Raw genomic sequence first — 16,326 nt, 5'->3', positions numbered from 1 at the left:
GGCAGAGTTTCTAAATAAACAATTCTTATGCAGAAGTCTCGAAATCGTCCTTCCGTTGGTCTTCAGCTGAAGCTGGAATTTTACTCATGCCATATACAATAATTCCATGACACCAGCTAAACGTTCAATCGTATTTCTGAAAATCTGCCCTTAATCCTCATTCTACGATTCTAGGAATGGAATCCAGAATATGAAAACCAGGAGCCAATTTCATTGTAACAATCTAGGTACTACAAAATCCAAGCCAGTCACCATTGTCATTAGAATGCTTACATACTAATTTACACTATCTAAGGTCTTGATTCACAATTTTGTGTGTCATGTTTGGTAGGATTTGAATCAGAAACTTTTTGAGTGAATATAAGACACTTAGAATGTTAATTTAGGCAAATGGGAGATGCTGAATTCGTTAAGATACACGACCAGACTGAGTTTATAACTTGGAAAGTAGATATAGAATTCTTTAAAAAAAAATGCCAATCCAAGTCTCAAAATGTAGACAATGTAAGAAAAATAAACACACACACAAAGGGAATGCTAGCTAATTAAAATACAAGCCAACCAAAAAAACTAGGTCAGATCTCACCATTAAGAAAACCCAATCCCTCCAGTGTTATGAAATTGACAGACAGTCCGGCAGCGTTCCAATGACCCGAGGCATAATCTGAAAGTTGAAAAATTTCGAGGTATGTTCTCACGGGCCCCTGACTGCTCAAGCGTGCTTGCAAGCACGTTTCCTATATATAGATGAAAGGTTTCTTCCTTATACTTTGTTAGGTAGCTTCCTTTTGCTACACGGAACTGACCACCACTTTTTTTTTCTTTCTTTTTTTCTCTCCATAGAGGCTAGAGATTATTTCAGTGATCAGTGACTTGATTCATTATTTTATGTTTTGCTGGGTTAAGTTTATTAACAGTAGTTCGTGTTTTTTAACGCTTTAGTGTTTTTTATTCACTATGTATACTATTTACTAATATATATGCATTGACACCACATATATAGTGTGTGTGTGTGTATATATATATATATATATATATATATATATATATATATATATATATATATATATAATATATATATATATATATATATATATATATATATATAGTATATATAATCAGACTGAAACTCTTGTTAATGCACATGTATACGTATAGGGATAGATATGTGTATTAAATATATTACATATATATATATATATATATATATATATATATATATATATATATATATATATATATATATATATATATATATATAGTATATATAATCAGACTTTGAAACTTTTGACATGAGGGACTGTAATCATTTGCCAAGAAGCCCTCACGCTATCTTATATTTACGTAACACCCATGCAACAATTCAAAACACCTCGATACTCATCCACCAAACAACACCTCCAGAAAAACTCACCTGAGAACGCCTTTAGAATCTTAGTCTCTTCGCCATGACAATAGATTGGCCTTGGACCGAATTACGTATTTTAACGTAACGCATTTAACGTAACGCGACAAAACATTCTGTTCTCGAGAAGAATGGACCATTGCCTCCAGCCGTTGCCGTGTCATTCTGACCTGTCACGCTGACCTTCATTCCGAGCATTCTCACGAGTGGAATGAGCGTGTCATGTAGGACGGTCATGCTGCATTGTAGACGTAATGAATGCGCTGGTGAATAAACAGTCATGCTTATTATCCTCGTGAACGCATTGAATGCATTGTGGAACGAGCATTCTGCAATTTGTGTGGGTGTATTGTTCGTGGTTACGTGACTTTTAGGAGTTAAATTATGCATCAGTGGGCTTCTGTTTCGTCGCTAAATTTGTTGAATTAGTTGAATATATGTTTCGGTAAATTAAAAAATAATAAAAGGAAAAGGGAAGTAGTACGGGTATACCGTATGTTGTGTCTGGTTAAAGTTTTTGCCATGTGTCATGTGTATGTATCGGGAACATTGTAATATGTATTGTATATATATATATATATATAGTATATATATATATATATATAATATATATATATATATATCTATATATATATAATATATATATATTTATATTTATATATATATATATATATATATAATATTACTCTTGGTAAATAATTCACAGCTGGTTGTTTTTTACGTCAGCCTTTGTACCAGAGAGTGTATATATAATAAAAATTGTAACCCAAAGCTAGATAGAAATTTATTTAAGTTTGTTTAAAAGAGTATATATAAAATATGAAATCTCAGGAAGTAGGTTAAGGCTGGTTGAAACAATCCAGATTGGCATCATTGGACATAAAATAGAAACCTAAACCAAAGGAAGTATTTTGAGGTTGGTTGTAATTGTCCACGTTTGATGAGGAAGCCTTCGGGTAATTTCAGTTTAGCTTTTCTTCGTTTTCAAGAAATGAGACCACTTCGTTTAGGTTAAAGCTAGTTAGAAAATTCGAGAAGGACACCAGTGAATTACTTTTTCTTTTAGCTGATAGGTAGGATGGGTGAAAGAAGAGTGACGGCAGTTAGCTAGTTTAGAAAGTTAAGTATTAGTAAGAGTATAAATATGATTTTAGAATTGAACGTCAGTAAGTAGGTTACGGTTCCTTACGACTAGCCACAAGGCGCTTATGATATTATTCAAATATCTTCAGTCTTAGGTTGCAGGTCACGGATGGTCAAAGTTGTTCCCGTTTCCTGAGAACTATAGCATTATAAATTGCCGTCAAAGGCTAGTACACTTTCTCACGTTTATATAGACGGGACGTGGTGTGTCAGTGTGTATATCATTACTAACAGACAATAATAACTCTGATAGTAATCTCTTTCACTGGACAAACTCGGCAAGGATGCGAGAGCATGAAACACTGACGAGCACTTCCTGGTTTATATCCATTACAAATGGCCGAAAGGCATGGTTCTGCATGAGTCATCCTGTAAATCGAGTGGCTGACTCCATTTGCAAAATGAAGGCCTTTGAGAATGACTTAAGTGGTGGCTGTTCGCAAGGTGCATTGTATACGGCTATTTTGATGATGAAAATGCAATGTAAAATGCGTGGTGGACCAGTTCTTTGCAAAAATAAAGGAAACCTGCTGTTGGGTTAAGCAAGGCTGGTCTGTTAGGCCCGTGCCCTTGCTCGAAGTGGGATAATGTTACAAGGAATAAGAGGTCTGGTGTGGACAACTGGACTCTGCCGTACGAACCAAGACGGAAAAGAAAACAAAAACATCTCCTTTTGATAGGTGTTAGGTGTCTGTCTGTATAGCCCCAGGATACGACAGGCTTTAAATACTTTATGGACCACTGGTACCGGGCTATGCCTTTTGTACGATGTATCTCTGGCTCCATCTTCAAGTCGATAGGATACGTTCTATATCGTTTAACCAGACCACTGAGCTGATTAGCAGCCCTCCTATGGCTGGCCCGAAGGATTGGATATATTTACGTGGCTAGGAACCAGTTGGTTACCTAGCAACGGGACCTACAGCTTATTGTGGGATCCGTACCATTATATTGAGAAATTAATTTCTATCACCAGAAATAAATTCCTCTGATTCCGCGTTGACCGAGCCGAGAATCGAACTTCGGACCACTGGATTGGTAGCCGAGATCGAAAGCCACTCGTCCAACGAGGAACTGGTCTTCGTTGTAATACACAAAGTTCGCCTTATCCAAACACTGGCTCTTGTTCCTAGAGGATCCTGTGAATGCGTACATCGGGTGAAATCATCTTTTTTTGTACTTTCTCATTTAACAACACGAGAGGCTGCTGTTGTAATATTTAGGATTTTATACTTTAAGATGTGTCCGTGTTGTGCTTGACTCCGAGAGTGCAAGATTGCTTTGGCCAGTCACTTATGTATGTGTTGGTGATGCAGCAAATTATTCATTCGTTATTTAAAAAAAAAATTTTTCTCATTAAGAAAACTCGGTATGCCGTAAAATTGTTTGCATAGAAGCAAGAATCTCTCTCTCTCTCTCTCTCTCTCTCTCTCTCTCTCTCTCTCTCTCTCTCTCTCTCTCTCTCTCTCTCTCTGCCAGAATTTAGTATCATGCAGAGTTTGCGGATGGCAAATAATTTTTTTTCCTGTCAAATTAAATAATTTTGTGTAGACATAGACTAATATTAATAGCTAATATAAACACGTGTTTATATTGTCACTTAACCGGTAACCCCAATCCGAATCATTTTTTATATTGGTAGCATAAATTCTTGGTTTTCTTCTTATGTGTAATAATTATAAACAAATTATATAAATCTCATATTTAAAAAAAATGGCAGTTCCGGTATCAATACATAATTACCACGTATCCATCATTACATTCTTTGGTAATAATGATAATTTTCTTAATGTATATAATATGTATATATACCTAATTCTTATCTAGTATTAAATCTAAATTTATTTTTATTTTCATTTTGCTCGTTGAGTTCATAGATCTGTTTTGTTTATTATTATCGTTCTCTCTCCATTAACTGTCACGCTGTTTAATTAATATGAAATTTATTAATTGGCTGCTTTCAATGTCTTCTTCGTCTCAGTTGGTAATTTTAACTAGAATTTGCATGAAGTATTTTACGTAAATTAATATTTGTCATTTTGAAATTACATAAAAGATTTATTTTCTTATATTTGACAGCCTCACGGACCCCTATGCTGATTGCATCAGTGCTCCTCATCCTGCTGGCGTCGCACCTCCCCAGCAGCGGCGTCCTGGGCTACTCCAGGGGCGCCCCGGACACCGCCTGCGGGGACCTGATGCCGGGGCACGGGCTGGTGACGCAAGGCACGCCTTCCCCATACACCATCGCGCCCGGCGCGGCCACGGTCCAGGGCGGCAAGAGGATGCTGGTCACCCTGAACACTCCTGACGAGGAGGAGGGCTTCATGGGGTTCCTGGTGCAGGCCCGCAACCCGGACGACGAGACCCAAGTCGTGGGCACCTTCTTCACCACTGACCACAGCTACCTCACCTGCGGGAAGGGCTTCAACGTGAGTGTTCCCGAAGATGGTTGTTTTTGTCCCGTTAATTCATCTATTCTTTTAGGGTCGTGAACTTGCATAGGAAACATACTGCATTCACTGTCATAGACAGGTTGTAATCAAGTCGACAACCGTGCGTGGAGAATGAATCTTTAGACGCTCTTTAAATCGTCACTGGCTTGAATTGCCAACAAGTCGCTGACTTGTATTTAAAATGTTTGCGAAGTGTGTGCGATATGTTTCGTGCGTTTGCAGGTACGTTTTGTTACAGTGTGGACGCACCCCTTATATTGGTCTTTTTTTGCGGTGACTAATATATTGATTTATGTTTATGCAAACGTATACCCTTGTTTATCTGTTCAGGTAAACAAGATTTTATTTATCCAGATAAACAAGAATTTATATATTCAGATGAACATGAATGAACTGTTCAGATAAATGACAATGTCTTTATCCAGACAAACGAGAATTTATTTATTCAGATAAACAAGAATTTTAAGTTGAGATAAACAAAAGTTTCTTTATCCAGATAAACCAGAATTTGTCCTTTCAGATAAACAAGATTTTATCTAGTCAGATAAATAAGAATTTATCTATTCAGATAATCATGAGTTATCTATTTAGATAAACATGAGTTCTCTATTCAGATAAGCAAGAATTTATCTATTTAGATAAACAGATAATATCTATTCAGCTAAACAAGAGTTTATATCTTCAAATAAACAAGAATTTATCTATTCAAATAAGGATTTATCTATTCAGATAAACAAAAATTCATCGATTGTTTAAGATTTTGTCTATTCACATAAACAAGGATTTATCTATTCAGATAAACAAGATTTCATCTATTCAGATAAACAAGATTTCATCTATTCAGATAAACAAGATTTCATCTATACAAATAAACAAGAATGGATCTATTCAGATAAACAAGAATTTATCTAATCAGATGAACAAAATGGATTTATTCAAATAAACAAGAATTTATCTAATCAGATGAACAAGAATGGCTCTATTGAGATAAACAAGAGTATATCTATTCAGATGAACACGAATTTATCTATTCGGGTAAATAAGAATATATCTATTCCAATAAACAAGAATCAGTTTTAATTTCACTTACGCTATAAAAAAAAATCTACATATAGAGATCTATGCAGTTTGCTCCGGTGACTTCAACGCTGCGTTGTCAGTATCTTTAGGCGAAAGAGCGTACAGGCTATTTGAGCATTCTGGTCTTGGCGTGGTATGCCTGTGTTTTATTATCGTAGTTTTAGTGAAAACATGTTATTTTTGTTAATATTCTGTTCCACGTAGCTATTATTTTGTGATTTATATACCCTATTACTATAATTTTGTTATTTTTTTTTTACCGCTTTGCTGAGCCGTGTCACAAAAACTACATCGTTTTTGGTTCTTGCGTTCATTCGCAGTGTGTGTATCATTCATTCGCGTATGCGTGACTGCGCTGTTTTGCCAGATGACGGGAAGGCTGAGCTGCTGCCTTCTTCTTCTTCTTCTTCTTCTTTTTTTCTTTTTCAGAAATTTCGTTATAGCTGATTATGAATTACTTGCGGCTAACTGTAAATGTATCACCTCTTCTGTTCTAGGACTGCAACTCTCTCTTCTCTCTCTCTCTCTCGGGAGGGGAGTAGGGAGGGTATCAAATTAAGAGTTCTTCTGGGTACTGGTTACTGATTCACTTGGGTATTTCCGGGGAATTAACGAATCTAGCCAAGTGCTGTACACACACACACACACCTTGTTTAAACTTTCATGTATAATTTTCCATGAATAAACGACACACAAGGTATCATGGCACCAATTGATAGGTGTTGAATACTAAAAGCATCTTGACACTGGACGGTGGGATGAATACTGAAAGTGTCATCATTATACCAAGGTAAAGAGAGGCGTTTTACCTTGCATGATACAGGGTGTCCATAAAGTTCCAGTACCATTCTGAGCAAGAAATACTTGTAATGGTACTGGGACTTTATGGACACCCTGTATCACTGCAACTTATAATGGCGATGGCAAAACACCGGGGTACTTTTAGCGATCACCAAATCCGGAACGAACTGGAATCAGTTAGTATTACGAGTATCATCTCCTGAATACTTGAGATCACAAAGTCTTTTGAGAGGTGGGTGATGTTCCCACCGGGAATTGACTACAGAGGAACCTCTCACCCCGACCGCTGATCCGTTAAGCGCAGTCGGGAGGGAAGTGGTGGGAGGGGGTTTGGGGGGGGCGGTGTTGTAGGTGAGTGTGGGAGGGTTAGAGGGGAGGGGAGGGGGGGGGGATGTTAGGAGGAGGAAGAGGAGGTCCTGAGAGAGAGAGAGAGAGAGAGAGAGCGGGGCATTTGGTTGGGTGATGTGGGTGGATTGGCATGGCTAGGCCTCTCTCCTCTCTCTCTCTCTCTCTCTCTCTCTCTCTCTCTTACAGCGACCCTTCGGCCTTCATTTTTTTCCTTCTCTCATTTTATCTCCAACATTCCGCCGACCATTTCTTAGGATGTCAAAATCATATGAGCTTTTCCTGTTCATTTTTTTTAAATCGTTGTAAGTTGAATCGAAATATGTGGCCTTCGTTGTATTGTTACTCTTATTATTACTTATATCATTATTATTATTGTATTACAGTGTACGTATTTTAACCCTACCTATATATGGTCAAGGCCTATTACCGGTACTGTTAAGTTTTCGTCATACAGAAATATATCCCGGTTTTTCGAATTTAATCTCCCCGTAAAAGGAATTTCAGTACGTTGCCTAGAATTTCGTTCTGCTGTACCCATTGCCACCAGGACCCGGCAGGTGAAGCCGTGAAAGAACTTGTGAATGTTGAGGAATGCCCGTTGTAGCTGTTCCGTCCTGGTTTTCACTTTTTTTTTTCTTTTTTTCATATTATTTTTTCAACACGAGGACTTAATATCTCGAGGAATCTTTCCTCGCATGAAGATATACCATTCATGTTTTGAAAGTTAGTATATTCTAGACAATTGTGATCGAATGAACTACGCAGATGGGTATTTGTGGACCTGCGAAACTTCTCGGGTTCGATTTCCCAACCAAGCCGGAACGCTCTAGGCAAATTTCGTCAAGTCTTATTTGGCCTCCGCTGATCTAAGCAATGAGTGATGTACCTGGTGATTAACCACCTGTGGTGGGTCATTGCCGTCGTGAAGGAAGGTATAATGCTGTGAATTTCATTCTGTGGAATAATAATAATAATAATAATAATATTTTGGTAGAAGACACTCTTTTAGGCATTGTTTTTATTATTATTATTATTATTATTATTATTATTATTTTATTATTATTATTATTATTCTGTTAAAGAGAATGGCAGAATTAAGCGAGTTTTTTTTATATATTTTGTTTTTCTTCTATTTTTCTTACACTCGCTTACTCAGAAACATCGCTGAGCCTGAGAAGCGAATTGCCAGAAAAATGGAAAAAACTATATAAAATCAACTCGCTTAATTCTGCCATTCTCTTTAACAGAATAAAAATAATAATAATAATAATAATAATAATAATACTAATAATAATAAGAATAATAATAATAATAATAATAATAATAATAACTAATAATAATAATATAATAATAAGAACTGGTAAGGGAATTTCTGTCTCTCTCTGAATGAGATGAAGTCTACGTGTCTACTTGGAGGTGGTCCACGAAGCCAGTAATAATAATAATAATAATAATAATAATAATAATAATAATAATAATAATAAGCTTTATTTCCAATATTTACATTGGCTATTCTGTATCTTACAAAGGATAAAATATATTGCAATGCATGAGTTACATTTCATACTACTCACAGTTCACACACACTGATTTAACATCTTAAAATACAAAAATAGTATGTATAATTTTACTTACATTGTGTAAATGAACATTATGATTTTTTAGAAAGTTGCCCTCCCAATTGTTACAATTCTGGAAATGCAGTATAAAGCGTTATCAACCTATCGGCCAAAAAATGTTTCTTTAGAGCTGATTTGAAAGAATTGATATTAACTGTTGATTTTATAGCTGTTGCAGCTTATTCCAAGCTAAAGGACCCTGTACAGTGAACGATCTTTTACCCAGCTCGGTATTTTTGTCCTTGGCACGCAAAGGTCGTTGCTATTTCTTGTTGTCCTGTCACTTCTAAAATCCAACTAATGTCAGAGGAAAAATCCATGTTGGTAATAAATTATTCAATATTTTATAAACTAACAGACAAAAGTCATACTGTATTCTTTGTTCTATATTTAGCCATTCTAATTCCTTTAAAATTGGGGTTACATGATCGTATTTCTTTGCCTTCCCATCAGTCACTTTTGCCGCAAAGTTTTGGAGTTTTTGTATTCGATGTTGTTGTTGTTTAGACGTAGTGCCCCATACCTTCAAAACAGTAGTTTACTATGCTTAACGCAAGCGACTGAACAACCATTTTTGCGCATTTCATGATCAAATCTGTCTTTTATTCTGTTGATATAAATTAGTGTTCCATTCACTTTCCTACTAACTTCGTTTATATGAGCATCAAAAAACACATGTACTGATCAAAGTAAATTCCAAGGTTTTTTACATGGTCACTTTTTCTAATAGCATGGCCATTGAAATTTATAACTATAATTATCAGGAATTTGAGGAAATGTACTGTCTTGAGCCAGGAAAATATACTGAGTTTTTTGATTCGTTTCATTTAATCCATTAGTTTGGAAATAATATTTAGCATTTTCTAAAGATACTTTCCGCTCTTGAAATTAACATTTGTAATTCTTCTATGGTTTCCGGTGATTAGGATTTGACTGTCATCTGCATACTGTATTAAGAGACAATCCTGTAATGAAGTAGACATATCATTGATATAGATTAAGAAAAGAATTGGTCCTAATATTGACCTTGTGGAACCCAAATTGTACTGGCTTAGAGGAAGATATTACATCGTCTATTCTTAATGACTGATACGATTTTCCAAATAATTTTGAACCAAAACGGGTCGATTTTTTAGTTTTATACATTTACTACGTAGGATATCATGGCTAACGCTATCAAATGCTTTAGAGAGATCTAACAATAATGAGAAGAGAGATCTTTTTTCGTCTATGTTACTATAAATTTTCTCTGTGAGCTTCATGAGTGCGGTTTCGGTGGATAGATGTGGTCTAAAACCATGTTGGGTTTGTGATAATAAGTTATTTTCTTCAGATATTGCATGAGCTGCAACTGCAACTATTTTTCTAATATCTTAGATAAGACTGGTAGAAGTGATATAGGGCGATCATTTTCGACTGCATCTGGGTCACCGTTCTTGAAAAATGGTATTACATGCGATAGTTTCCAGTCGGTGGGGTAGAGGCCAGTGACAAGGAGGTGTTTTACTATAACGGTTAGGTAAAAAACTTATCACGGGTAAGGCATCTCGTATGAAACGGAGACAGATACCATCAGATCCAAACGCCTTTGAGTCATTCAAATCCCTCACAACCAAGACAACTGTATCTACGTCAACGGGTTGCGGTCTGAAAAGGTTATTCGCGATACCTTGAGGTATAATAGTATCTATAGTGGGCAGAGTATTATTTGCATTGAGGATCTGTGAGAATTTTCGAAGGCCAGTCGACCTACATTTGCAAAATATTCGTTAAATTCTTCTGCTTTATCTTTCTTATCTTTATAATCATGGATGCTTACGTTACTATTTGTGGCAGGGATCATTTCATGAACATTTCCCATTTAGTAGACAAATTACCACGACAGTTTTAAACTTATCTTAAAATGTTCTGCCTTCTTTGTTTAATAAGTGATCAATTCGTTTTTTTATGGTTTTTATAAGTATTTCTTAATTCTAAGTTTAATGTATCCCTTTGACTCTTTCATGCAATTCGTCTCTGCTTTCATCATTTGTATTTTAAGGTCATGGCTTATCCAAGGAGCCGGGGGCCGGGTAATTACTTTCGTTACACAAGGGGCACACTCATTTAAACTCTCAACAAAAACACTGGTAAATATAGAAACTTGGATATTTTACATTATCTGATATTTAAAATTTTATTAAGGTTAGGGGTTCTATTTAACAGGCTATCACAGAACGTATTCTGATTATAGTGTCTTAAACTACGAAATGTTCTAGTTACAGGCTGCCTTTTTGGTTTTGAAATATCTATTTGTAGTGTTACCAACTCATGGTCAGCGACGGGACAAGGAACTACTTCAGCTTGGGAAATAATTTTTTGGTTGTTTGTGATGACAACATCTAGCAGTGATGAGCTTGTGGTTGTAATTCTTGTAGGTTTATTAATTGCCTGGTGTAGGTTCAATTGGCGCACAATTTTACCCAGTTTACTATTAGCAGATAATAAATCATCATTAACATCCCCTAGTATAAAATTGGCTTTCCACATAAGGAAACAACTTTAAAAACAGCCTTAATGTAGTCGAAAGAGGAGACTAAAGCTTTGGGATGGCGGTAAACACACCCTAAAATGAATGATGGGAGCTTTTTATGTTGTACAGTTATCCAGACATCCTCCACTCCTACTACTTTATCAACATTTAGGGTCATTCTATTAACTTTTAAATCGTCTCGAACATAGATACAAGTTCCTCCTCCTCTTCCCTGGTCGCAACGATAGATATTAAAATTTGAAATGTTTACAAAATTGTCTCGGATACCCGCATCTAGCCATGTTTCACTTATACATAAAATGTCTATTTTTCTTTCTTTTATTAACAATTCCACTTCATCAAAGTTCGATAATAAGGACTGAGCATTTATATGTTCTATAGTTAGCAGGTTTCCCACATCCCTCTCTGCGATAGCGATCTTCACTGTACCTTCTGCAGTGCCATCTTCCTGGTCGTTATCCTATAGATCATAGCGAGGGCATAATCGACTCTTATGGCCTAAACCATGGCAGCTAACTGCATCTAATTCTGTGGTCGTAATAACATGATCTTTTGATTATGATTGTATTCACCACAGTTATAACATCCGAGGGCGGGACTGATAACGTTGATTTTGCACGTAGTTTTTGCCATCATCTCTACGATACTTCCTGAATGTTCCATTCCCTCCACGACTGGTCTTCCCTGTAGTTAGTATGATCCCGAATTGTGGTCTGCCCTGAATTCCATCGTTGTCCAGTAACTGATTCCCTACGTGTATTCATGATACGAGGGCGTGCTAGCAGATGAATAGCATTACGTTCTGATTTTGTTTCTATCCACGTATGTGATCTTTTAACGTCCTTCCAATTATCACAGAGCTTAAAATGCTGGCATTTCTTGCTAAGAGACTCGAGTAGTCTAATTGCACCACACCTATTCAAGAAAATTCCAGGGTTTTCATTGGTCTGGTGAAAACACATTTCGTCTGTTTCTCCAGTAGCTAGCTTAAAAGATGACTCACAGTTTATGTCTAATATACCATTGCCTAAACACCATTCACTTAATTGGTTATTGTCAGGTTAAGTGGCTTTCTTGGAACAAGCGTATTCCGCTTGTTTCTTAGTATTGCTTGTTTTAACTGATAACCATTAACCTGTTCTTTTTTTTTTTGGAGGGTCAAGTGAGTTGACGTGTCGGAAGATGTCTGATTTAGTCGGGTTCTGGAGGGAACAACCAGAGGTTCGGAGGGCAGAAAAACAGTCAGGTTTGGAGGGCAAAAGAACAACCAGTCAGGTTCTGGAGGGCAGAACAAAAAACCAGTCAGGTTCTGGAGGGCAAAACGACCAGTCAGGTTCTGGGAGGGGGACAGAACAAACCAGTCAGTCAGTCAGTCAGAGGCAGTCAGGATAATAATCTGTGGACCAGCATGAGGCAGCGCCAGGTACTGGATACCTGGTTATTTGGTTGAAGTCGTCGTATGGGGTATGACTTCGAGTTGGAGGTCGACAGCCTTTGGCCAGCATTGGCGTGTTTTCGTCGTCGAAAGGACGACGTGTCGAGTACGACCTCACCTCTGGGCAGCAGCAATAGCGTGTTTTAGTTCGTCAAGAGGACGACTTGTCGAGTGCGACCTCACTGGGCAGCAGCAATGGCGTTTTTTTCGTCGTCGAGAGGACGACGTGTCGAGAAGCGTCCTCACTGAGAAGTAACAATGGCGACCTTAGGCCAGGATTCGGCACTGTTTGACTGGCAGGTTCGTGGCAGCATCGGAGGAGGAGTAGAGAAGTGCTGTTTAAAAAAAAAAAAAATTAAAAAAAAAGTGAATTTTTTTTTTTTTTTCTTGAGGTAGTGAGGTGTCAGGTTAAGTGGCTTTCTTGGAACAAGCGTATTCCGCTTGTTTCTTAGTATTGCTTGTTTTAACTGATAACCTACCTAACCTGTTCTTTTTTTTTGGAGGGTCAAGTGAGTTGACGTCGGAAGATGTCTGATTTCAGTCAGGTTCTGGAGGGCAGAACAACCAGTCAGGTTCTGGAGGGCAGAACAACCAGTCAGGTTCTGGAGGCAAAAACGACCAGTCAGGTTCTGGAGGGCAGAACAACCAGTCAGTCAGTCAGTCAGAGGCAGTCAGGTATAATTATCTGTGGACCAGCATGAGGCAGCGCCAGGTACTGGATACCTGGTATTTGGTTGAAGTCGTCGTATGGGGTATGACTTCGAGTTGGAGGTCGACAGCCTTTGCCAGCATTGGCGTGTTTTTCGTCGTCGAAAAGGACGACGTGTCCCGAGTACGACCTCACTGGGCAGCAGCAATAGCTTGTTTTTGGGAGTCGTCAAGAGGACGACTTGTCGAGTGCGACCTCACTGGGCAGCAGCAATGGCGTTTTTTCGTCGTCGAGAGGACGACGTGTCGAGAGCGACCTCACTGGGCAGCAGCAGTTACGTGTTTTCGTCCAGTGGTCGAGGAGGATGTCCATATTGTTTCCAAGGACGAGGTGGTTGCCGTATCGGCTCTGTCTTGATCGTCAGGCATTGGACTGTTGTCCTCATCGTTTAAAGAAGTGTTCCCGTTTTGCTCTGACTATCATTATGCCGCTTCAGTGTTAATTTAATTATTTAGAGTAATGCAGCTGGTTCATTTTGATGTCTTTTTAATTTTGTGCCTGATTATTTTTTTCTAATAACTTTGCATATAATGATGCAAATGGTCTGTTAATTAACTTTGTTAATGTTAATTTTTTTTGACTGACTTACTGACTCATTTGTATAAAAGTGTAAATATGTTTATTGTAATAAATTAGTTTAAGGTTACATTATTTTGCTTGTTTAGTTCCTCCCTCCGTTGCTGGACTCTATCTCTGTCAGTTTTTCCAGTCCCGAATGTCTTGAAACTTAAAGAACCTGATGAGCCATTAAGTCGGTTCGTAACGTTTATTATGGTAGTTAATCAATTCCTGATATTCGTCTTCGCGAAGGTTCGGAAACAGCTGACATATGTTGATTTCCTATTTTTCATTAACGTTCTTAAGCTCCATAACGAGACTACTTAAATTATCCAGGATGTTTGATGATGATGTATCATCCAAGACATCGTAGATACCACACACTAAAATGCATCTTGCAGGTGCCCAGTTTAGCTCTTCAGTTACCCAACTCCGTATAAGGTCTATATTGGCACCTCTTATTGTTCTTATAAAAGTTTTTTCGCCAAGATCGGTTGAGCGTATGTCGCATAAGTTTGTATCACCAGTAGTAGTGTACCATCTTCCTCCTGTGCTGTAGTTCCTGATGAAGGATTATGTAAAGTTACTCCCCTCTCTGTTTGTATATACTCTTCGATGTTGGTTAGACGATCATTCAATCTATTTATAGTGACGTTAGCAGACTTCAAAAGTTCATTTAACTCTTTGATTGTGAAGTTTTCTGGCTAAGATCTTCTTTAAGGGTAGATAATTCCTCTTTTAGTTTTAGAGTAGCCTCATTTTCAGTCAGGGATGACTGTGATATTCGAGGAACATGCGTTTCCTCTTCTCTCGTAGGATGAGTTTGTTTATAGTTTTTCATGATAAGGTCGATTAATTTTTCCTTAGATACCCATATTTTGTTCAATCCTAACTTACGGCAATGCTTTTGTAGTTCTGGTTTCGTAAAATTTTCGTTCAAGAAATCCCAAGATGGGCGTTCAGGCTAGGTGGTAGAGGAGTAGAAGATTCGCTGTCCATCGTTCTTTTCTCTTCTCTTTCTCTCTAGTTTGTGATGACGATGACTAGAAAAAGTGAACGATATGTAAAGGAACAGCCTCATATACTACGTCATAAGGGTTCAGTGCGCATGCGCAAACTTGGAAAATTTTGAACAGGAGTCCTCTTTCCTGTTAGGTACTATTCTATAAGCATAAAATGCTCCAATATTGCGCTAGCATATACCACAATGTCACTGATATCACAATCACTAGTAGTTTAACTATGATGAACACCAGAGATAAGTCTTGATCTGCAGTAAATACCACACAAAACGTGAGCAAAAACAGAGCGTTGGATTTGTGCCTTCCAAGTAAACAGAGAGAGAGAGAGAGGTGAGGTCAAGCGCTGTGTTTGTTTGTTTGTTTGTTGTTTCCATTGATTTCCTATTAACTTGGCCTTATGCTCCCGTGACCTCACGCTCTTTTGAATGCCTGTTAATATAATGTTTTGTAATCTCAGAAACATGCGGAATAAACGTGTTGTATGAGCGCTGTTGTTTTAAATGAAAGTTTTTGTAGTTGATTTACGTTGAAATAGAACAGAGGGGTGACCTGTTGTTCATGAAATGTCAACAGGTGATTGTCATCATATCCGTGTCATTATTCACTCCGATGAATTGGCCATTCCTTCAGGTTTTTCCTCAGAGAACCCCAATCAGGACGTAACGGGACCCCTGCATCTATTTCGGCATGCGTTTCAAGGCCCTTCTTAGCATTCGGCGTCCTTTGGCCCAAATGTGGAGCGCGCGGATCCGGTTTTAGAAATGGCCATGTGGTCGAAACGACTGACTTCTTATTATTATTCATCCTCCGTTTCTTCCTCTTCTTCTTCTTCTTCTCCTTTTTTTGCTAACGGCACGGCAGTCTTCTTGTGTCCGGTCCATTTGCAATTATTCTTCTTCTCTCTCTCTCTCTCTCTCTCCTCTCTCTCTCTCTCTCTCCAAATCAGTTGGAGCTCCGATTACCGGCTGCTTAGCGAGTGAAAGTGAATTATATTTCAAAAGGACTCGATTTTGAATGTTAACGTTGTCTCTCTGTTTCTCCTCTTTGGCGCGTGTGGCTACTTTGTTGCGTGTATCTGCTCTCTCTCTCTCTCTCTCTCCCTCTCTCTCTCTCTCATCTCTCTCTCTCTCTCTCTCTCTCTCTCATTTACTTCTGAGGAAAAATTCCAAATGATCCTAGATCCTCTCTTATATATCCAGATGCAAAGGCGTAATTTA

General features: G+C 37.8%; 1 protein-coding gene across 2 annotated transcripts in view; it reads left to right on the top strand.

The window, feature by feature from the left end:
* Positions 1-16,326, top strand: part of LOC135223508 (putative ferric-chelate reductase 1 homolog) — a 117,296-nt gene that overhangs the window by 14,497 nt on the left and 86,473 nt on the right. For both annotated transcript variants that reach the window (XM_064261953.1, XM_064261952.1), the window contains exon 2: positions 4,628-4,980. In XM_064261953.1, coding sequence (XP_064118023.1) covers positions 4,628-4,980 — 353 coding nt within the window. The remainder of the gene's footprint in view (positions 1-4,627; positions 4,981-16,326) is intronic.

This window comes from Macrobrachium nipponense, chromosome 10 (genome assembly GCF_015104395.2).
Source record: "Macrobrachium nipponense isolate FS-2020 chromosome 10, ASM1510439v2, whole genome shotgun sequence".
Classification (NCBI taxonomy): domain Eukaryota; kingdom Metazoa; phylum Arthropoda; class Malacostraca; order Decapoda; family Palaemonidae; genus Macrobrachium; species Macrobrachium nipponense.
This window is presented reverse-complemented; position numbering and strand designations above follow the sequence as displayed.